Source organism: Nymphalis io, chromosome 9 (genome assembly GCF_905147045.1).
Source record: "Nymphalis io chromosome 9, ilAglIoxx1.1, whole genome shotgun sequence".
NCBI lineage: Eukaryota > Metazoa > Arthropoda > Insecta > Lepidoptera > Nymphalidae > Nymphalis > Nymphalis io.
In genome coordinates, this window is record NC_065896.1 from 6,814,605 (window position 1) to 6,835,361 (window position 20,757).

Genomic DNA, 20,757 nt, shown 5'->3' on the forward strand with positions numbered 1-20,757 from the left:
ATTACTAAAATATACTTCAAATTTTAACTTTATTTAAGTACTAAGGGCCAAAACCATTTATTATACAGATCTACTGGTATCCAAAACTGTTATTAAATATTAAAGTATCTAGATAAAGTGTACACACATGATTTTTACACTTTTTTACTTATGGTCAATACAAATATTGGTTTTGATCGGAAATAAAACATTCGATGAAGGACCTGTATCAGGATTGTATACAATAAAAATGAAATTGTGATTTGTGTACTCTCAGAGAAATTATTACATTTCGAATAGCGAGAGTTTGTGTCTCACGTCGTAGTTCGTGAAATCCTGCGGACAAACTTGTGTAACATCAAATAATGTACTGACTAATGAAGTACTAACATTTTCTAAAACTAAGTAAAACTTAATTAAATTTTTCACAGATTTTTTTCAATATTTGACAGAAGGCAATTCCCGTAATAAATCCTAATGTATCATTCTTTAAAATATATATTATTATTATAAAATTTTAATTTTATCGAAAACATTATAACTTATAAATAATTAAAAGGGGTACAGTACATAAAAAAAACAGTACACTCATTTTTTTATTAACAAACATGAAACTTCACAAACATATCAACATTAAACATTATACATAGATTATATCTAACTCTAAGCCGTTGTTTTTACCCTTTTTTTAAGATGGCTATTTGAATCCAATTCGCTTATATTGCCAAGTAATAGTGCTTTGACCAAATTACAGCTAAAAGTAAATCTTATTATGTATGTGTTTTGGTAAACAAAGCATGCAATAAACTATAAATTATGTAAACAATACTTATTACTTTTTCATTAATATTCAACTTTTCCCTGAATAAAAATAATATCATTGCGGTGGTATATAATATTGCAGAATAAAGCTATATATTAATATAAAAAAATAGTTGAAAACTCAAATACATATAAGTGATTTAAACAATAAAAGTTGTGTTTAAAATAAGTGAAAGTATAAAAGATATGTTTATAAACAGATGTTTATAAAATATCTGTTTCTTTTTGAGTAAGAATTATTATTAGTGCATTGCTTGTTTATAAAATGAGAACATATAAAAAATATATTAAATTTCAAAACAGACTAGACTCCTATTTTATAATTACCTACTTTGGTTGTGCTTTAATTATGTATTTATTAAACCAATAATATAAAAAACAGATCTAATTAAAACTTTTGATGATATATGTATTGCATTCGCTTACTTTTATTTAGACATTTTTAGACATTTCTTTAGTTAAAAGGTATGGTAAAAAATATTATTCTAAAATTAAACAATATTGAAACTTTTAGTGGCGCTTTCCTAAAATATTTATTTACTATGTATTTATTTAGAGTTGGTGCACTTCTTCTATTCTAAACAAAAGCACCTCATTCAATTAGGTTCTATTTTAAAGTTTATGTTATTAAATTAAAAGAATATTCTAGTGAGATTTGTACTTGTCGCATTTGCGTAATTTAAACTAAGTTTATAGTTCCGTGGTAAGTTCATCTTGAGGACGCCTTGTCATTTCGAAGAGTTCGTCCTCTAACCACACACTTTCTCGTCTAACTATCGGGCGCCTCTCCCAAGGATCTGAGAGGACGATAGTTTCGCTTTCTCTCTCTATTTGGGAATAGCTAGGCGGTCTTCCCACATCACTCCATTCACACTGGTTTTCTAAATCTTTGTCTAGTATGTGGCTTTCATATGAAGACGGCGAGTATGACGGTGGTTTAAATGTGGTGAAAGATTGTTGAGTAGTTTCGGAATCGGATCCTTGACTCGGTGGGGATGGTAGAAAGTTCACCAATTGTTCTTGCTGTTGTTGGCCCAAACTTACTCGTCGATAGCGTTTTAAAATTCTGAAAAAAAAAATAGCAGAATTTAAATATAATTTGCTTTTGTGGCATATCGCGATAATTGTACCATATGATAAGACACATTTGCACTATTGCGTTGTCAATTAATTTCCTCAAACAGTAAGGACGGTAAAAAAATGAGGAGCCTATTATTGGGATATTATTTATACTTTTCATAATAGTAAAATTCTACTACTTGGATAATATAATAATAATAATTTATTGTTGTTGTAATCGTTGGATAAATACCTTTCAGCCCAACTGGCTAGCCTTTGCCATTCATCCGGGACCACGGGCACTTGTTGTTTGTTCAGAAGTATTAGCAGCTTCGCTAAGTCACTCAGCACACAGCTAGATTTTTAAATGTAAATGCACATACTATTATCATATAGTAATTATTATCACGTAATCGTAAAGAGGTGAAAAATTGACACACATGTAAAGGTGTTTGGTAAGCGAGTTTCGAGGTTAATTACTGGAGTTATTTAAATTCTGTTGTAATATTTGTTTCAAAAAATACTAACTAAAAGTACCTTGAATATGAAATAGATGAATATTAAATAAGGCGTCTATTAATTGTTTTTATTTGCTTTATTATTAATAATATATAAATGTTTCAGTAACATTACCTATAAGCCATAGCAGCGTCATTGTTTCCAAGCTGATAGAGTTCTCGCACTTGATTTCTTGTATGATTTAATATTGCCAGCAAAGTGTATGCATGTGGCTGCAACAAAAATAGCCATTTTATGAAGAAGTACGTCGTAAAGTTCGTTATTTAAAATGTCTATTTCATATGACAGTCTAAGCAATAGAATTTACATTCTACCAACCCGCATTGGAGCAGCGTGGTGGAATAAGCTCTAAACCTTCTCCTCAAAAAGGGAGATGAGGCTTTAGCCCAGCAGTGGGACATTAACAGGCTGTTACTGTACTATAAACCGATTCACTCTGAAAGTCTTAATAGCTAAGAGCTAGCTAAGCCTTTGACGTTGTAGGATTTGTTATGGTCTGGTCTGTTTGAATTCAACACTATTTTTTTCGGTAATTTTGAGTCTTTTTATTTCTTTTTTGTCGCTAAAGTAGTAGTTGAGATAAATTTGGTAACATTAAAATTTGCTTGGACTCGAATGATAATAATGATTTATATACAAATACATTTTTCTTAGTTTATATTAAGAAAGTAGACTAGGAAACAGGCCACCTGATGTTAAGTGGTCAAATTCACGCGTAGATACTGGTATCATAAGAAGCAAAAATCAATAGCTGGCACCTAAAATTACATTCACTCTTCAAATCGGAACACAGCAGTACAGAGAATTATGTTTGACGGTAGAATAATTGATGAGGGGGTGGTAATGAAGCGGGCCATAAACCCTGCCATTGCAACATCGTGTTTTGAACTTTAAGCTCTATTAAGCAATATTAGCTGAATAACTTTTTAATTAAAAATAGGAATGATGGGCATAAATCATATTTCTGTAATTATAAACTAGGTATCATTGTTACAACACGACAAACGATTTCATATGATTTTGTAAGCAACCAAAAAGCAATCTCGATTTCGCTGCAAATGCCGGAAGAAGTCTCATCGCGTATACGATTTTTAAATCCATAGCCGACATGCCCTGTTTCCAAATTTCGTAATTAGATTCAGAGCCGAGTTATCTAACGTCAGTTTAGTTTATATTTATTATTAAACAACTACAAAATTAAACATCGATTCGAAAGTATCATGTTTGTAGTAACTTATTAAATAGTTCGGAGAATTAATCGAGGTAATTGATGCTATTTAATAACAATCGCGTTTCATCTCCAGAACTTGATATATGAGCGTATTCACTAAGGATACCTACATTAGACACGTGTGAGTGACTATGTATCTGATTTGCAAACACAACTGGTTTAGACGACATCGATAGTGAGAGTGGTGTGAGGCAAGATCTCCTTTTATAACTTTCGAAAGTAACAGGGTATCATATCACTGTCGCTCGTGAATATAAGCACGTTGTTTTTACGGTACGTTAGGGCTCATTCACGCTTCAACGGGGCGGCACGGCTACGGCGGCGTTGTTTTCTAGCCGTATGTCATTAATGTGGAAAAAATAATCACGGTATACTGAATATATTACAATAATATTTATATGTTAACATAATTTTGATATAGGTATTACTTATTTCAATATTATTTTGTTTTAATTAGAAAGCAATTGAGATTTAGAGTATTATAGGTTTAAGTTTATAAACATCTAAGTTTGTCTTGTTTTCTATCTATCTCATTCGTTTCCCCTGAACCACTATTATATTTTATTAGATGGACAGTGTAGTAAAGTAATTTTAACAGCCAGGTGATGATTGGTTTCTTGCTACCATACGGGTTAATAAAGTGCTAAGTGATGGTAATGATATTGATCTTAGTTGGCCCTTATAGCACGAGATAAAAAATTGTTGATCTCTTCAAATTTACCTGAGAACACATTTGATCTGTTGTTATTTATATACATAAATGTGAAAAAGCTCGTTCGATAACTATTCTATAAAATAAACTATCTACAAATATGTCTCATAAATTCTAGCATTAGTACATTAATTTTATAATACTTACTCTTAAACAATCAAGCTGTTTGTGAAATTCTCGAAGCTGTGCGTCATCATCCTGGTTTGGTTGTGGTAAAGGTTGAGCCTGCGTTCGTGCATGACTCCGACATCGTACGTACGCGGCTATAGCAGCTACTAAAGCTATACATATGATTGCACCGCACGCGCCGCCTACCAACACCTGCATTAAAGAGTAAAGAATTATATAAAAATATATATTAATTGCAACTAATTAAACATGTAAATATTGTCATATTTACGTTTAATTTGATGATTGAAAACTATAATATGTATATTAACCACAAATTAAAAAATAAATAGCGGATTGCACGACAAAAAATGAAAATATTATTTAAGAATTTTTGAAACCTTACCCTTAAACTTAAGACGTGCACACCAATTACACACATACGTATATTAAACATACTTATTTATATAACATTATTTGTAATAATTGTTATCTGTATTGTTAATAACTGAACTCTTAGACATATTAGAAGAATTGAAAAATATATTTAGTTGAGAGATGATTTTTGACTGATTATGAATGAATCAAATTTTATTTTATACGCACCAGATGCCTTTCAATACTAAAAAACGAGTAAATACTTTTAATGACATAATGTAACAAAAAATCCATCTCTATAGAAGTTTATTGTGAATTAATCGACATATTTATAGTTAACCACTATCGGATTATGTAAATGTGAACAAATGAAGACTGTTTTTCATTACGGTTTCCTAACTTTGATTAATCGAATGTTGCTTCATGTAGCGCATCAAAGCAAGGTAAGTATATGAGACGTTTGTTTGCTCACCGAACTGGTGACCTATTTTTGTTTTCATACGTCTGTTTTATATGTAGTTTTTATTCCCAAGCGGCATTTGCATTTCAAATTATCTCATACGTTGCATGCGCTTGTAACCTAAATGAACTAGTGATGTTGTAATCTTACTTTTCCGAGGTGATATTACGGCTGAAAGTGCTCCACTACTAAATAGTAACTCTTACGTTTAATGAAACTTCATTTGCTTACTATGTTTTATAGTAAAATATGTTTGAATTTTTTAACATGACATTTAAAGCTTAAAATAAAACGCTCTATTCGTAGTTCGTTTGTTGTTCTGCTATTTTTAATTTTGATATGTATTTAACTTATCGTAAAATTAATTATTTTAGCAGTATGTTGGTAAGGGAAATATAGTGTAGAGAGTGCTCTTTAATCAGAAAAAATATATAATGACACTCACTTCATTATAAGTGTGGACAGGATAACACACGCGGCCCATGAGATGCTCATCGTGAGCCCAGGACTCGCGAGTGCCGGCGGGGCAGTCGTGCGCGCACGAGCCCCCAGGCCAGACGAGTAAACGGGCGCACTTGACGCACCCATCCGCAGCGCAGCGCACGCACTCCGCACCGCATCCTGAAATTGGAGAGGTTTGATGAGGATGACTTTTTTATAAAACCAACTTCACCTGTGTCTCATTATATAGCTCTTGTTCAGATAGTCGATATGAATGTTATACATTACTTTTACAGGTTAAAAAAAATAAATAAAACTAGAATTTTAATGGTACCAAATTGACACATTCGATATTGAGTAATACATGAACAAAGACTTTCTGAATAATAATAGATAAAGTATCTTGTAATTTGAAATAAAAGATAGCTATTACAAAAATCGTTACTATATATATTTTTAGAGAAAAATAATTATCATGGTTTCTCCATTAGACATAATTCCGTTTATTTATATTACATACCTTCACGGCACATGTATGTAATGTTACAAATGTATAATATAATCTAATGTTTTCTAATAGTTTCACTCATGCTTGCATTAAGTTGCCGGTATATACAAGTTGTTTTATCTTAAAATTAGACAATTTTGATGCTAAGCGGTAACGGCGTGTTTTTTTTTAAATTCCGTTTGACCAACTTTTATCGCAACATTTTTTCGTATACCGTTATTGTTAACTTTGTACCTGCTTCTAGTAAGCAACTGTTACGAATATTTAAAATGACATTTAGTTATTTACGAATAAAAAAAAATAATGCAAGTATACATGTATATCTTTGCATACGGAAAATAATTAGAAAAATAATGCAAGTATACATGTATATCTTTGCATACGGAAAATAATTAGGAGTATACATCAGTACACTGTTCATGACGTTGACGTTGACGTTATTAACTGGTTTTATCAATTTATTACTTTATCAATATTCTACATTATTCTTAGCCGAGATGGATCGAGTGGTTAGAACGCGGGAATCTTAACCCATGACCGTGGGTTCAACCTCGGGCAAGCACCACTGATTTTTTTTTCGTGTGCTTAATTTGTGTTTATAATTCATCTCGTGCTTGACGGTGAAGGAAAATATCGTGAGAAAATCTGCATGTGTCTAATTTCACTGAAATTCTGCCACATGTGTATTTCACCAACCCGCATTGGAGCAGCGTGATGGTATAAGCTCCACCTTCTTCTCAAAAAGGAGAGAAGGCCTTAGCCTAGCAGTGGGACATTCACAGTCTGTTACTATATTACTTTTGTCATTTGATTTTTTGTTATATATCTGCGGTTGCAACAGATCGTTCTATAAAAATAATTTGACATCTGCTGGACTTACGAACTGTGCTAATGTTGGTTTGGTTTGCCGTAACCGTATTTGTTATAAGCATACTGATTTCTGATAGTAGTAAAGGGACAGATGTTCTAAACACAAGAAATAATCTTATGCAGCTCTTATGCTCACGGATTAAAGTTCTATTCTACTTTACCGGAAACAATAGTTTGCAGTTATTAAAATTTTAGATTTAGATATTGCGCAACAAATAATCATTTTAAACACTTTCCAAAGGGAAAGCGCGTGCAATATGCGATTAGTGTGGCGTTCAATTAACGGGACTGACCGATCGAATAGTGAGCTACTGTATTTTATATACATTTCGCTATGCATCATTGTGTCAATGTTTGAACGGGATCCCATTGAATTGTACGATGAAATCATTTTATAATACGTATTTACATTCTGAGTCTCTCGCGCTTTTAATTTGTGATAGTATAAATAGCGAGTGTAACAACAATAAGTCTTTTCTTTTTCTTAACTATAATAATTTTCATTATATCTGCGACTAAATTATATTATTTCATTATATACATATAATTTTATTCTACAATTGGTGATATAATTGACCTTCTACTTATTTATTATTAGTTAATATTTGTAATATTCTAGGAATTTAAAACGTGTGTACAAAGGCTTGTATTGCCACGTACAGAAGGGAGAAATGAAGGGCAACGTTTTAATTATTTCTCATGCCGACGCCACCTTGCCGAACAGGAGAGTAACTTGGATTCAGGAATACATATCAAGATTTAAACGAAGATTTTTGCCTTAATAATATTTTATGACGGTATCGATTTTTCCGGTAAAAGCAGGAAAGTTCCAGTTTTGCTCATTCGTAGAATGTACATTAATTTTGTAATCAAGGTACAGTATTTTAAGATAATCTAAGCTATTTGAGTATTAAGGATGTCCGATTTGTCGATATTTTTTATTTTATTTTTAGAATATTTTATTATTTGTCAAAAAGTGTTGTTTTCACGAGGTAAAATTTAATTTTGTGAAACATTTTACTGCGTTTTTTACTAAATCAAAGTTAATTATGTTATTGAAGATTTTCAACATAATAATTGACTTCAACTCCTGTGTTTTAATCATCGATGTGCTATAAGTTTAATTTACATTTTAAAATTCCATTTGAAAATGCAGTTCGCCTACATTAGAAGAAATATTATATGATGTCATAGAGATAAAAAATAAATAACATATTGTTAATCATTGAGGAGGTAAGTACCTAAAGGCGCTAACCTTGTACAGTGTGCGTTTAAAAGTGATACTTCTTGTAAGCTATGGCAACATAGCTTTGAAACCAATAAATAATATAAAGTACCATATATTTACCATCCTTACACGTATTTTTAGTATGTATTTTTATATGTATAGTATGTAGTATGGATATATGTATATAAGGGACGGTCAGTTAGATAAAGAAGGCGATATTAAGTCCAATATATTGCCTGAACAAGAAATTTTGGTTGAGCAAAAAGCATCCAAGCAAGTTCGTGCGGATAAATGCTAGAAAAACAAGTTTAAAAATCTGCTTATACCCAAAAAATGCGGCCGTTGAAAGTCTTTGACTTCAGAAGTGCCTGGAGAATAATTTCTAAGTATTTTATTTTTGATTATTTTATTAGATTTGAATTATAATATATTTTATTTATAATATTAACATTTAAACCTTTTTGAAAATATTGAAAACGAGAATAAAACCTTAGGGTTTAGAAAGAAATCAGTACCCTTCAACTCTAAACGTACATACAGAATTATAAAATGTATTTTTATACATGTCACATCTTACTATTAATAAAAATAACTCTCAGAAACTTGGGAAAACCAGAATAATGTTTATTGACAGCACTGAGATAACACAAAATGTTTTTAGCTATCATCATATTTTATTGTATTTACACTACAATGACAATTTAAACTGCATAAATATTTATTATATGTAAAAACATTTATTTGATGTTTTATTTTGTTTATAAACAATGATGTGAAGTCACTCGTATGTCGGTGGGTGTGTCGCTCAATCCATAATAAGTGTGATGGAAGCCGTTTATGTTTATGGTTTTATATTCATATATAGAATGGAATTCTTATCTCTGATAAAACCATATTATATATTATAGTTGTTTTGATTCATTTTAAAGGCAAAGATGTAAAATTTTTTTCCCCATGAAGAGAAAACATTTATTCATATGCAGAAATATATTATAGCATAGATAATTTTTTTCATGTAAGGGTATATTTAAATTACACATTTAGGAAGGCAGACAAGCAAATTCTTCCTGATCGTAAATGGTCACCTTTGTTACACCGCTAATTCATTGTTAACAATGGGATTTAATGTTTTATGTTCTTTGAGTGTTTGCTCTATGAATTCGGACACAGCAATACAGAGTATCAATGTTTAGAGGTACAATATATGATGACTTGAGTTGAGTTTATTTAGTGGTAGGGGTTTGTGCAAGTCTGGTTAGGTACAATTTACTCATCAGATATTCTACCCCCAAACACGAATACTTAGTACTATTGTGTTCCGGTTTGAAGGGTGAGTGAGGCAGTGTAATTATAAGCACATTACATCTTAATTCCCAAAGTTAGCAGCGCATTGGCAGTGTAAGGAATGGGTAATATTTCTTACAGTGCCATCGTTTATGGGTATATAAATGGTATATGGTAGTGATCACTAACAGATCACGGCAGACCTACCTGGTTTATGAAAAAAATAGTAGATCCCACTCAGATGGATCTGCACAAAGATCTACCACCGGTAAAATACATCGTACATTTAAACATTTTGAATTTATGAAATTCCTAATTGTCCTAGCTACGTGATCAACATTAAGTGCCACATTAGCCTTTATACCTTAACACCATCAATGATAAAATTGGGTGACAAGAGGTTGTTAGTTGTATAAAAAGTTGAAAGACTAGAAAATACTGGGACTCACGTGTATCGTTTATGGCAGGCGGCGCGTCGGCCGGTCGGAGCTGCGCGCGCGTCGCCGTCACGAGCAACGCCAACGCCACCACCACCTGGTTCATCGCATTGCGCGCCTCATGGTATTACTGAAAAAGACTCATTTAAGTAGACTACACCAAGCAATTATAAACCTTTATTTGATACAAATAATCTAATCAAATATATTAGGATGACCATAGACAATTTAGTAATTTATAATGATTTGACATTTTCCTAACAGATTAATAAAATGTATTATTTGTAAGAGAGCACTTAATTTAAGTCTCATTACCAGCTGACAACTAGTGCTGTCGTGATTTTCAAATATAGAATAATAGAGACTGTAGATTATAGACAGTATGATAAAAGGGCCTCCAGACCGATTTCGGCCACGGCGGCCAATCTCAAGAGAGATTAGACAACTGCGTAGGACATCCAGATAATCCGATGAGACGGCAATCCGACACGACCGGAAATAGTTCAGGCGCAGGACCAACGGCTTTACGTGCTTTCCGAGGCACGGAAGTGTATACTTCCAACTTCCAGACCCCGGACTGTTACTGAGAATTTTCTGATAGAAAAACCCAATAACCTGGGAATTTAACCCAGGACCTCCGGGTTAGCGGATTTATATCTAGCCACTAGACCGACGAGGCAGATACAGTATTGTTTTTTCGTTCATACATTCGTTTTTTTATTACATACGGTATCTATAAATAACTATCCATATTTGAATATAAGCTTAAGCATGAGCACATAAGCACACGCAATGGCAATAAAATCTGAAATGAAATCTATTAATAAGTTAAGTATTCTGAGTCATTTGTAGTAAGCGCTTTAAGGCCGTTTTAATTTTCTTTTAAACCATCAATCACACTACATATTAGCTATATATTATTTAATATTTTAATAATAATTATTATGTTACCTATATCATAAACATGATTTGTTATCAAATATTTAATATATGCATTCAATTGTCTGAATAGCACCAGAAAACAATTATGAAAAGCGGAATCCAATAAACCAAAGCTTGGTTAATTTGAATTTTAATGTGACATAATCATGAATGTCGCTCACCATATCTTCGTTCAGGTTGAGCTAATTTGCGGTCACGTCATATTTGTTTAAAGGATTTCGTGACTTATTAAAGTGATTATAATAAAGACGTGATGTGGGTCAAACCGTTTCGGTGTAACAGTAAGGACCGGTTTGCAAATTAGTTGACATTGGCATTCGTCGCATGCCTAGCAGGAGCTTCACATACCCACACATTTTACTAAGTATGTTTTCGCCATTGTTATATGAAAGAAAATAATGACAACAAAGCGTCACTTCATCATAATCAACATAAATTTATATTACGTCTCTTATTGTCACTTACTTTCGTCACACGGTACGTTAATGTATTTTAACAGTAACCATTTATATGCAAAGAGCTATTTCATGATGCAAAAATAATATCTCCAGTTGTATATAAATATTGTTAACATAACCAGTTTGTATCGAGTTACATTGGCAAATGTTATATCAAACAGAATTATTGAAAGTTATAATTATTATTTCCTTTAGCTTTAAATTATGTAACGCTTCTGTATAAGTGAAAATGTTGAAATTTATTTAAAATATGAAGAAATCCGTAAATACCTGTTTTAATATATCTAGATAATATTTAAATATTGATTATTTTAAAGCTACATTATATAAGCAAACGTAAATGAAACCGACAGTGAGTTACTTGGCATAGTAAAGTATAGCGACAAATTCTTTGCAGATAGGCGCAGAAACTAGATTATCCGATAAAATACACTCTATGGAGTAATATGAGTTAAAGAGAAAAGTAAAAAAATACATATCGTTTATAGTATACGAGCAAGCTGCTGTTATTATAGAATTGAAAGTGTGTCACAGGCAATTAATAGCTCTGCCATTTTAATTTCTTATGCACACAATGAAATACTATTATTCTATTTTATGTAATGATAATCAATCTATACATTTTAATTGTTAAGTATAAATATTAAAAAAATATGTTAATAATGTTGAAGGTACCTAAAGAAACATTGAAACAAAAGTGGCTCGTGTTTTAAATTTTTGTTACAAAACAGAATATTATTATTATAACCAATTTAAATATACCTTATTTAAATAGTTACAAGCAAGCTTTTTGAATAATTTTCATATAGTAGTATTCTAATTTAACCTAACAAGATTAAATTAAATGTAAAGTTACTCTCGACTACTGTTTCTGAATGTAGATTTTACCCAGTAAAACTGGCAATAAGATTACAATACATATGTCATCATCACCCTTTTCGCGTCCACTGCTGGACATAGGTCTCTCCAATGGCACGCCACTGAGCTCGATTTTCAGCTCTTAATCTCCAACCGCTGCAAGCCACCTTGCGTATATCGTCACTCCACCTAGTTGGAGGGCGTCCTACGCTACGTTTGCCAAGGCGTGGTCTCCACTCCAGAACGCGTCTACTTCAACGGTCGTCGGTTCTGCGACATATGTGTCCAGCCCACTGCCACTTCAGCTTACTAATCCTTTGGGCTATGTCGATAACCTTGGTTCTCTGTCGAATCACCACATTTGGGATTCGATCCTTCAGAGAAACTCTGAGCATAGCCCTCTCCATAGCTCGCTGAGCGACCTTAAAATGGTGGACCAAACGCACTGTCAGTGTCCACGTCTCGGCTCCGTAGGTCATAACCGGTAAGACGCACTCGTTGAAGACTTTTGTCTTCAAGCATTGCGGTATTCGTGACGAAAACACTTGACCGAGTTTTCTATACGCTGCCCAGCCCAGCTGTAGTCTTCTTCGTGCTTCCCCCTCGAAGTTGTTTCGACCCAACTGCAAAGTTTGCCCAAGGTACACATACTCCTGAACAACTTCGAGAGGAACTCCGTTAAGAGCTTTTGGTGCCGGACTGACGTGTTCGTTGAACATTATCTTGGTTTTTTCCAAGTTCATCCGGAGACCAATTCGAGCAGAAGAATCAGCCAGGCTGCTCAGCATATATTGTATGTCCTGCACGGTTTCTGTCACGATGACGATATCGTCTGCAAATCTCAAGTGCGAAAGGTACTCGCCGTTTATGTTTATGCCCCGCCCTTCCCAGTGCAGCGTCTTGAACATATCATCTAATGCATTAGTGAACAATTTCGGTGAAATGACATCCCCTTGTCTCACTCCTCGATGCAAGAAGATAGCGTCAGACTGCTGATTCTGTACTTTGACGGTCATAACAGCAGCGTCATGCAGGCCTTTCAGCACTTGGATGTATCGCCAATCGATTTGGCACCGTTGTAAGGACTCCAGAACAGACCAGGTCTCAATAGAGTCAAAAGCCTTCTCATAGTCCACAAATGCTAAGCACAGGGGTTGATTATACTCTTCGGTCTTCTGTATAATCTGCCGCTCTGTGTAAATGTGGTCTATGGTTCCGTACCCTCTTCGAAATCCGGCCTGTTCCGGGGGCTGAAACTCGTCAAGTCTACGTACGAGACGATACGTGATGACCCTAGAAAACAGCTTATAGACATGGCTCAAGAGGGAAATAGGTCTGTAGTTCTTCAAAAAGGTTTTGTCCCCCTTTTTGAAAAACATTACGAAAACACTCTTGTTCCATGCCTTTGGAGGTCTACAAGTAAGTACAATACATATGTAATAATTTAAAAAAAAATCTAATTGTTATCAATAATAGAGAACAAAATTGTATAAACTATTTGAATTCAAAGAACACTAACTCCAGGCTATATTTTCATCTATTTATCAGTAGGTATAATATGCTTTACATATTAATGATTTTTTTTAAACGTAGATAATTAAAAAATCAAATATAAATATGTATAATTTACAATTTAGAAGTTGGTCACAACAATTGTGATAAACAACATATATATCTGCTTAATTACGAGTGCATTGGTACAGCAAACAAAAATGTATTGTTGTATGCTTGAATAAAATATATTATTGGAAATTTAAGTTACAATTTGCAAATACAATCGGAATCCTTTGTATAATCTATGAGGCAAAAGAATCTTATTATCTTATCTTGTGTAGAAAATTTATATAATTTTGTTCGGATAATATTTATGACGCCCTGGTGTATGGAGCGCTTTATTGGTACTAGCTACAAGTAGACCTTGGGCACATGAACAGAATGACATTTATATTATAATAAACTATCTAAGTAAACAAGAAAATATTTTTAAATTTATTTAATAACAAAGTAGACATATATTTTTAAAGATGCAGTTTAAGTCAACTAAGTATGTAAATGGAACGTAAGATGAGTCTTTATTTAAATTTTATAGTATTCCATAAAGTGAGTCATAGTGTATTATTAAAGTACAATGTTCCCACACGACTTTAGCCTTAGCAAACTATCAGATGTTTTGATTATTACTTGGTATATTTATAGATACAACTTAGTCTCCAGCTCTTGAGTCCACTTCAGATTAAGTGATTTCGTCTCTGGTAAATAACGTGTATTTTCAGATATAATTAATTATTGAAAATTTGTCAAATCTGCTTAAAAACCACTTTATTACCTACTGCTCTACTTGAAACTTTTAATTACTGTACTTATTTATTTAATTACATGGTTTAGTTCATATAATATTATGATTTATAATTAGTTTAATACTTTATGTTAAAGTCATTCTGCTTAGCTTTTAATAGGGCTATCGTAATATTATGCGAGTGTGTGTATGTGTGTGTATGATGTTTATAAGTAAATGTTACATTGTATTTATATTAAGTAATTTAAAAAAACTGCAGTCGTACTAAGCGTGCACTATACATTAACCTACATTGCAATAGTCCAGTAGCGAACATGACATTCCACATTAATTGCGCATAGCAGATTTAATTATATATGTATAATTAAATATATCCAATATACTAATATTGGTTATATTTAATTACCAAGTTACCTGATGCCTCAATGGCCTAATTGTTGCAAAGAAGGTCCTTAATGTTTGTAACATTAGTCCAGGCTTATACAGGCATCATTGCAATGCTAACTTTTAGTGAGATTTAATCAATGGCATCTCTCATTCATGAAATTTATAATACTTAAACTAATAGCGCTTCTACTACTTTCTTTACTTGATAATAGAGCTTCGTACCATCTCGCCTGGGTACTTCTATCTACTTCTATTCGATCTTCTACTGCCAACTAGGATAATTTTGTATTGTTTTATTCCGGTTTGAAGGTTAAGTGAGCCAGTGTAATTATAGGCACGAGGAACGTTACAACTGAGTTTCCATAGTTGTTGGCGCATTTACGGTGTACGGAATCGTTAATATAAGAAATATTAACGATTCCGTACACCTGGATGTATTTTTAAAATTGCTAATGTCTATGGGCAGTAATGATCATTTAACATCCATAAAATTCTAAAAAGTAATTAAAAAAACGTAATTAAATAAAGACAGCCAAAATAATAAAAAAATGGATTTGGTATAAACATTATATGTAAACATTATTTTTGGAGTAGAATCTTAACGCAAATCTTTAAAAAGTCGGATCGAATTGGATTTACCGAGTAAGTCTGAAAAAATTCTCGTTGAATTTGATTTTGTATGTGAAAAGAAATATAAAAAGATATATTATTACATGTAAGTATTAACAATTTATACCAATATTTTTATTTTCGTATTTAAATACAAATATTATGTAATTATCAAATTATGAAAAATAATAATATTTTTCATAATATGATAATGATTTGGTAATTAAATGTAATCTAATCTTATATCGATCAATTTCTATTTGTACTATAGTCGCACTTTTAAAAAAACAAAACTTTATTTTGATTCTGTCAGTAACTAAAAAAATTATTAGTCTTGAAAAAGTGTGGGTAAATTTATAAACCAGGAAAGCAGTATATGTTAGCGGAAGAAAATTGGTTCGCCTCACACACAGCTCGTGCGTCGCAAGTTCAGCGGCTCCGGTGAAAGTTGCCGTGACGCACTTTGTATTCACATAAACTAGTACTCCTAGCGGCTAGTATAAACAAAATATTTTATGATGTAATTTCAATATTGAGTGGTTCAAATAATAAATCACATCAATTAAAATATCGTTTCAAATCTTAACAGCAACGGAAAATTACTTAAGTAATCAAAACTATACATACATTTTATAATTTTAGTTAAGTGTAAAATATGTAAACATTTTATTTTCTAACCCTCGTTAAAAAGCGGTATATATTGTTATATTTTAGAGCATCGGGACCCTCCGTCGATAGACCGGATGTTCTGTTGGAACACATGCGGGCTGCCAGATTTCCAGATTTATAATTAACATCATAAATAATTGGCTTTTAAAGATGTCACAGAGTAACTTATGTGCTACTTGCTTTAAATTGTTTTTTCGACAATATTTTATGTTGTTACATTTGTTGTTATATAATATTTGAAATTGATGTGATTAATAACATACTCCAGAAAAAAGGATCTGAAGGTTTAAATCGATAAAATTTTAATTTTTTTATTATTTAGTAATAAATGTCTTTGTTTACTTATTTTTGAATTAAAAGTAATATTTAAATCAGCGATATACAAACTTTGTTTATTAAATTACAGAGAAATTTGATGTGGGAAATACTCCATCCGTAAGACTTATCTCTTCCTTTACAATCTTAAAATAAAGTTCCTCTTCTTTTTCAAGATTTTCAATATCCGTAGTTTCTTCAGAAAGTATAATTGAAGGTTCCTGTTCTATACGCGCCTTTAATCGTATTTCTTTCAAACGTGCGTCTAAAATATGCTCTTTTCTTGTTTCTCGGTCATATATTTGATGCATAAATTGTTTATCATTGACACCTGGATAAATCATATTATCAGATAAATGCAACAAAAATAATGATCCATAATTGTCTCCAACGGCTATAGATTCGCCCTCTGGATGAGGTGCTACCTTAGTAAGGCCATGATCTGATATATTAAGAGATGCTACTGGCTGTTTATATTTTCGTAGAAGATCCCAGTAATAAAATAAACCATCAGCCGCTACAACCATGTAACAAGAATATCGAAGAGGCGCCCAAGCCACATCAGTAATTTGATGTCGGTATGGTTTTGAAACAATAATAGGAGCTGACCGAACTTCTTCACTCCAAACTTTAACGGTCCAATCTCCGCATGTTATAAACATTCGTAGAGTGCATGGACTGCGGTGGACTGATCTGACTGGCCCCGTATGAGCTATCCAATATGAAGTCAATATCTCACAATGACTTCGTCCCATACGATTCGCATTTATAACCAACCCCGATTCTGTACCGCATAAGTATTTAGTGGGTAATCCCTTGTCAAATTGAAGGCTACTTATACCTTCGGAATTAGTTAAATTTGGTTCTTCATCAGCTGGGTGTCTAACTGACATTGAGAGCTGATCTATTGGATTAGAAATATTTCTTTTGTCCCACCACAAACACTGACCATCAAGAGATCCAGTAAAAAATTCTGTATTGGTGCGTGAATGTGTATAAAGTAATGCAGTTATGGGCGCCAAGTGAGAATTATATATAGAACTGTTGGTTACTGCTTTAGGTCCCAATCGTATATCAAAAATATTGATTGTGCCATTGCTGAGTCCTGCAATTATTACATCTGATTCTACAGGAGCACTTACGACTTGCCAGCAGCTAGACTCGGGAGAAAACTCATGTATTGGCGAAGTTTGTCTATTAACATCCCACACGTAACAAATGTTATTTTGATTTGTATCTGGCTGTATTGAATGTGTTTTATAGCAGTAAGATGTTATGACTTTAGCCTTTTTCTCATTCGTCCACGCAATACTTGAAATAGGTCGATGAAAAGGATCACGAAAAACGTTAGCAATTTGAACTTTATATTTTTCTACTGGGGCTTGAGGTTTCAAATCAGAAAAATATGCCTGATACATATCAATTGCGTTATTTTGATCGATGAAATGTTCCATAGAGTGTTTTAGGTTTAATACTGAATGCACATAGTTTTCTTCGTGTTGTATACGACGACGATGTCGTAATATGTGTTCTTCATTATAAAGATGAACATCACGAGGCCAACCACCTTCGGTGTGATTTATACCTTGCTCATGCTTGATTACTTGCTTTGTGTTACTTTCATGTTCCGCTTGTGGTGATGTAGCTTGTACTTCTCGATGCACAGGATTACGAAAAATAAACTGTTTCTGAAGTTCATAATCCGGGTTGATTGAGTCCAATATATGGGCTGATACGTTTTGAAATAACGGTTGTCTCCCAAATTTTTTTCGTAATTTAGTATATTCATAGGTAGATTTTAAGTAACTTCCCATGGTAAAAAAATTACAACAGCAAGAGATTTAAGTAAGGGATATGTTAAACGTAAAGCACATGTGTTTATATATTTTCAATAGGAAATCGTCATGGCCATGATATGACGACATATCAGGTGTAAGCATTGTTTTGTACTTTAGTAGCATATGTGTCCTTGTTTATCGCTTATTATGAAATTTACGTTTCATTACGTTTGACTCCATCGATTGAAATTGAATGTAATGTATATAGTAAATATGCTACTATCAATATAAGTATGAATGAAAACTATGTATTGTCGTATCTTTTATCTTAGAAAATAAGAGCGTAATTATTTAATAAATATTTTAATGAGTTATGTTGCTATTCCGTATACAATTTATATGACAGTTTTTTTTTAATCTAAATTTTTTCAATGTGTTCCTTTATAAAATTTATATTTTTTATTATATTTTCGGTATCCGTTAACCTTATATTACATTAAAACAAACGTTATAACTTAACGGTTCGTAGTGGTAGCACTTAAAAAAATACATAATCAACATAAATAAAACGCTCACCCGAAAAATGTAATCGCAATCCAAGATAGATTTTAATCCACAATAAATTTAGTCACACATTGCCACTGTAGATCATAAAAAATAATATTTACAAACAATATCGTTGTTTCACAAAGTCACGACACTTGTAACACTTTAGAAAATATGTGGTTTCGAAAGGCGAATGCGCGCGCGCCGTAATGTGCCCTCGCAGCCGTTTCATCGGAGACTGGCGCGTGACTGGAAGTAAAACAAGCGATCGTAGAGTCAAGCTATCGGTTGAGTATAGTACCTATTAAGACTGGTTTGGTTCGTTAAGTTCCTCAACTCATGTGGTGACCGATGATTATGCAGCTACTTTTCTATTGACGTGTTCTTGTTTCCAACGTTTTATCCGTATTTGGAAAAGCTTCACGATCCCGGATCTAATATATATGTTGCGACAGGTTCGCTGTCATAATGCTTCAATTGTGCGTTATGTGGGACACTGGTAATGGGGCTTTCATGACATGCCAAGCTATCATACACTAGGTACGTGAGGGCTAGTTTGATATTAATACTAAAACCTATTTTACTTTTAAAGGAACATGTTTTAAAGCAATCTATAGCTTACTGAATACAATTATTTTGCTAACAAAGTTAATTATAAGCAGTAATATTATCATTATATATTTACTGTTATTACATAAAACATCTATTCAATAGATATTGAATGGCAGGAAATAGAAATTATTTTTATATTCTTACACAATCTGATGAAGATTGATTTCTCCGTTGTAAATCATTTAAATAATTTGAAATGACGATGCTTTTTGACAAGTCAAATTAAAATATAAGCGTTTAAAATAGGAGTGTTTAATTGAAGTCAAGAGTTAAGTAGTATAATTAGTTATTAGATGGTCGGGAGATCGAGTGCCACGGTTGATTACTACTTGACTTAAGGTCACGTGTGTTTGACATAGATAATTTTTGTTGCGTTTTTCAATACAAGATAATTATAGTAGCAAACGGTTAATGACTGTTGCCAATTGTATTTAGAAAAAATATATTTATAGTGAGATAAATTGATTTCAGAGTTAGGTTGAGAAGCTAAGTAGTTACATTATTCTTTGGATTTTTTTGTGACAATCTAGTGTTAATTATGTCATTTTAATAATTACGTTAGTTTTGTAATACAAACTAAATATTTGTGTTGTGTGTGAGATTGGGATACTTCATGATTCTATAGAATTTTAATGACCGCGATATATACCTATTTTTAAATTCAAAATATTTGCTCTATATTGTTCATAATACATTTAATTATATAAACATTATTTTCATTAAAAAGATAGACACTGCATTTCTCATTTAATATTTATTCTTCATAAATAAGGTGATAGAAAGATAGCGTATTAAAATACGTATAAAAGCATATTATTATTTGTTTCAATACCTTCATCGTTATAATGAATTAAGAGTCTCATATAAAATATAAAAACAGTTTCTTTCACTCATAAGTCACTGAAATTAATTACTCGATATTAAGATAATAACAAATGTAAACGTTTGTATGTGCATATAAGCGACCACGTGATCATACATTTCAATAATGCACCGAGCTACGTGATTAATTCTATAATTGGAAATGCTGTAGGTTTGAAAATAAATAAACATTACATTAACTTCAATAACAAAGTAATAAAATGTATACGTGTTAATATGCAGCTTTAAAAATATACACATAATATAATGTGCATGCAAATTGGCTGGTTCTGGAATAGACGTTTTTAATAGTTAGAATAATTTTAATATTAAAATAGAAAATGAAAGAAGGACACGCGACGCGGTCCTGAATCAAGTTTAACCCTAAAA

At 32.3% G+C, this 20,757-nt stretch overlaps 2 protein-coding genes across 2 annotated transcripts; both read right to left on the minus strand.

Moving 5' to 3' along the window:
• Nucleotides 1–562: 562 nt before the first annotated feature.
• On the minus strand, nt 563–19,156 carry LOC126770605 (uncharacterized). The gene is made up of 7 exons (XM_050490082.1): nt 18,925–19,156; nt 10,049–10,166; nt 5,714–5,889; nt 4,470–4,643; nt 2,494–2,591; nt 2,114–2,215; nt 563–1,867 (listed from the first exon to the last, which is right to left on the minus strand). The coding sequence occupies exons 2-7, from the start codon at nt 10,140–10,142 to the stop codon at nt 1,492–1,494; spliced, it is 1,020 nt and encodes a 339-aa protein (XP_050346039.1). The 5' UTR covers nt 10,143–10,166; nt 18,925–19,156; the 3' UTR covers nt 563–1,491.
• On the minus strand, nt 16,651–18,390 carry LOC126770899 (dynein intermediate chain 3, ciliary-like). Its single transcript, XM_050490509.1, has one exon. The coding sequence runs from the start codon at nt 18,382–18,384 to the stop codon at nt 16,651–16,653; it is 1,734 nt and encodes a 577-aa protein (XP_050346466.1). The 5' UTR covers nt 18,385–18,390.
• Nucleotides 19,157–20,757: the final 1,601 nt, after the last annotated feature.

Coding starts and splice junctions, on each gene's coding strand:
- LOC126770605 (XM_050490082.1), bottom strand. CDS start 10,142: ATGAACCAGGTGGTGGTGGCGTTGGCGTTGCTCGTGACGGCGACGCGC. Junction 4,644..5,713: donor CTGTCCACACTTATAATGAA/GTGAGTGTCATT, acceptor TCTTTAATGCAG/GTGTTGGTAGGCGGCGCGTG. Junction 2,592..4,469: donor AACAGCTTGATTGTTTAAGA/GTAAGTATTATA, acceptor TTTTTGTTGCAG/CCACATGCATACACTTTGCT.
- LOC126770899 (XM_050490509.1), bottom strand. CDS start 18,384: ATGGGAAGTTACTTAAAATCTACCTATGAATATACTAAATTACGAAAA.